This window comes from Solanum lycopersicum, chromosome 9, assembly GCF_036512215.1.
Source record: "Solanum lycopersicum chromosome 9, SLM_r2.1".
In the NCBI taxonomy this organism is placed as follows: Eukaryota; Viridiplantae; Streptophyta; class Magnoliopsida; order Solanales; family Solanaceae; genus Solanum; species Solanum lycopersicum.
In genome coordinates, this window is record NC_090808.1 from 39795045 (window position 1) to 39796726 (window position 1682).

Genomic DNA, 1682 nt, shown 5'->3' on the forward strand with positions numbered 1-1682 from the left:
GCAGGTGGTTGCTATGATGGTACAAGTGGATATAATAGTAATTTTCCTGAGCAAAGCTTAAAGAATAATGTTAACATAGAAGAAAATGGTGCTCAGTACTGGATTAATCAAGAGCAAAAGAAAACGGGAAAAAATGCAAAAGAAGTGACTATGTTAGTCAAGGGTCAGTGGACGGAAGAGGAAGACAGGTACATATATTTTTATATATATATATATATGTGTGTTGATTGTGAAAGATATTAAACTCAACTTTATAATTTATTTGTTGAAATATATTATATACATATAAAGGATTTTGATGAAGTTGGTGAAGCAGTTTGGATTGAAGAGATGGGCTCAGATAGCTGAGAATATGGTGGGTAGAGCAGGAAAACAGTGTCGTGAGAGATGGCATAACCATTTGCGACCAGATATCAAGGTTTTTCTTCTTCTTATTCATATATAATTCTTTAATTTCACTAGTGAAGCTCAGTATTAAGTAAGAATTTGTTTCAGAAAGAGACGTGGAGTGAAGAAGAAGAAGTGATGCTAGTGGAAGCGCATAAGCAAATTGGAAATAAATGGGCAGAAATTGGTAAAAGAATTCCTGGAAGGACAGAGAACGCAATTAAGAATCATTGGAATGCAACTAAAAGAAGGCAAATTTCACGGAGGAATAAGTTGAAAAAAGAGGAAAGGTCGAATGTTCTTCAAGATTATATTAGAAGCAAGTACTTCAGTGATGATATGAGTATTAGTAGTAGTAGTAGTACTACTCCTCCAACAAATGATAATAATAACATGAAAAATCCCTGTCCCTATCTCTATCCCTATTCTGACGATGACGATGACGACACTCCATCTTTGCTCACTAATCAAACATATGATGATGAAATGAATTTCATGCAAAAATTGTTTGGAAATAATTCATTGGATGGGGCAAATATGACCACTCAACATCAACTTTATCTTCATCAGGCCGAATATGATCAAGCTGCTTCATCTTCATTTTCATCAGGAAGAAACAAAGACATGGTTTTATCTTCTAGCTACCCTGATCAACAAACCTCCACCAACAAATTCTTTTAATTAGTGTCATGATATACATATAACCAACCAGTTGTTAGTTTTCGTTTTTTTAATTTATGCTTGCTAGCTTGCCTTTATAGCTTTAATCATCATGACTTCTTTTGTTACTACCTTAATTCTGTCAGTCTATAGGCTATAAAGTTGCTTCCTTTTTGAATCAGATTATGTATGTTGTCATGTTGTTGGTTTTTAGTTGAATGACATTAATATCTGAAGACCAACCCGTTGGGTTTATGTTATTTTCTAAATAAGTATGTATATGACGTAAACCGCTAACTAACTGATGTTTATGTATTCATCATATCACTTCCTACTTTCGACTTACTATACTAATTTATATTCAATAGAATTGATTAAACGAAGCAAATCATTTTTCCATTACAAAGTAGATCCGTTAACTTAAAAATCGTACTGTGAACAATGTAACACATTCCAAGTTAATTTATACTCCTATAATTATTTTTTCATTCTTCAGCACATTCAATCCAGCAAATCACATTTCCTCATTAACAACATTTGTAACTTAATCTACCATCACACTACCACTACCTTGTTTGATATTATATTTCAATAGTTTAATTATTATATACTTAAATATGTTGTTATAACAATAT

At 32.2% G+C, this 1682-nt stretch overlaps 1 protein-coding gene across 1 annotated transcript; it reads left to right on the top strand.

Annotated features, from left to right (window-relative positions):
- The first annotated feature begins 295 nt into the window (after nt 1-295).
- LOC101261063 (transcription factor MYB64-like) lies at nt 296-1399 on the top strand. The gene is made up of 2 exons (XM_019215555.3): nt 296-418; nt 496-1399. Exons 1-2 carry the CDS (start codon nt 299-301, stop codon nt 1066-1068), a joined length of 693 nt encoding a protein of 230 aa, XP_019071100.2. The 5' UTR covers nt 296-298; the 3' UTR covers nt 1069-1399.
- Nucleotides 1400-1682: the final 283 nt, after the last annotated feature.

Excerpts from the sequence above, each read along its gene's own strand:
- LOC101261063 (XM_019215555.3), top strand. The coding sequence starts at position 299 with ATGAAGTTGGTGAAGCAGTTTGGATTGAAGAGATGGGCTCAGATAGCT. Across the intron at positions 419-495 it reads ATTTGCGACCAGATATCAAG|AAAGAGACGTGGAGTGAAGA; the intron begins GTTTTTCTTCTT and ends AATTTGTTTCAG.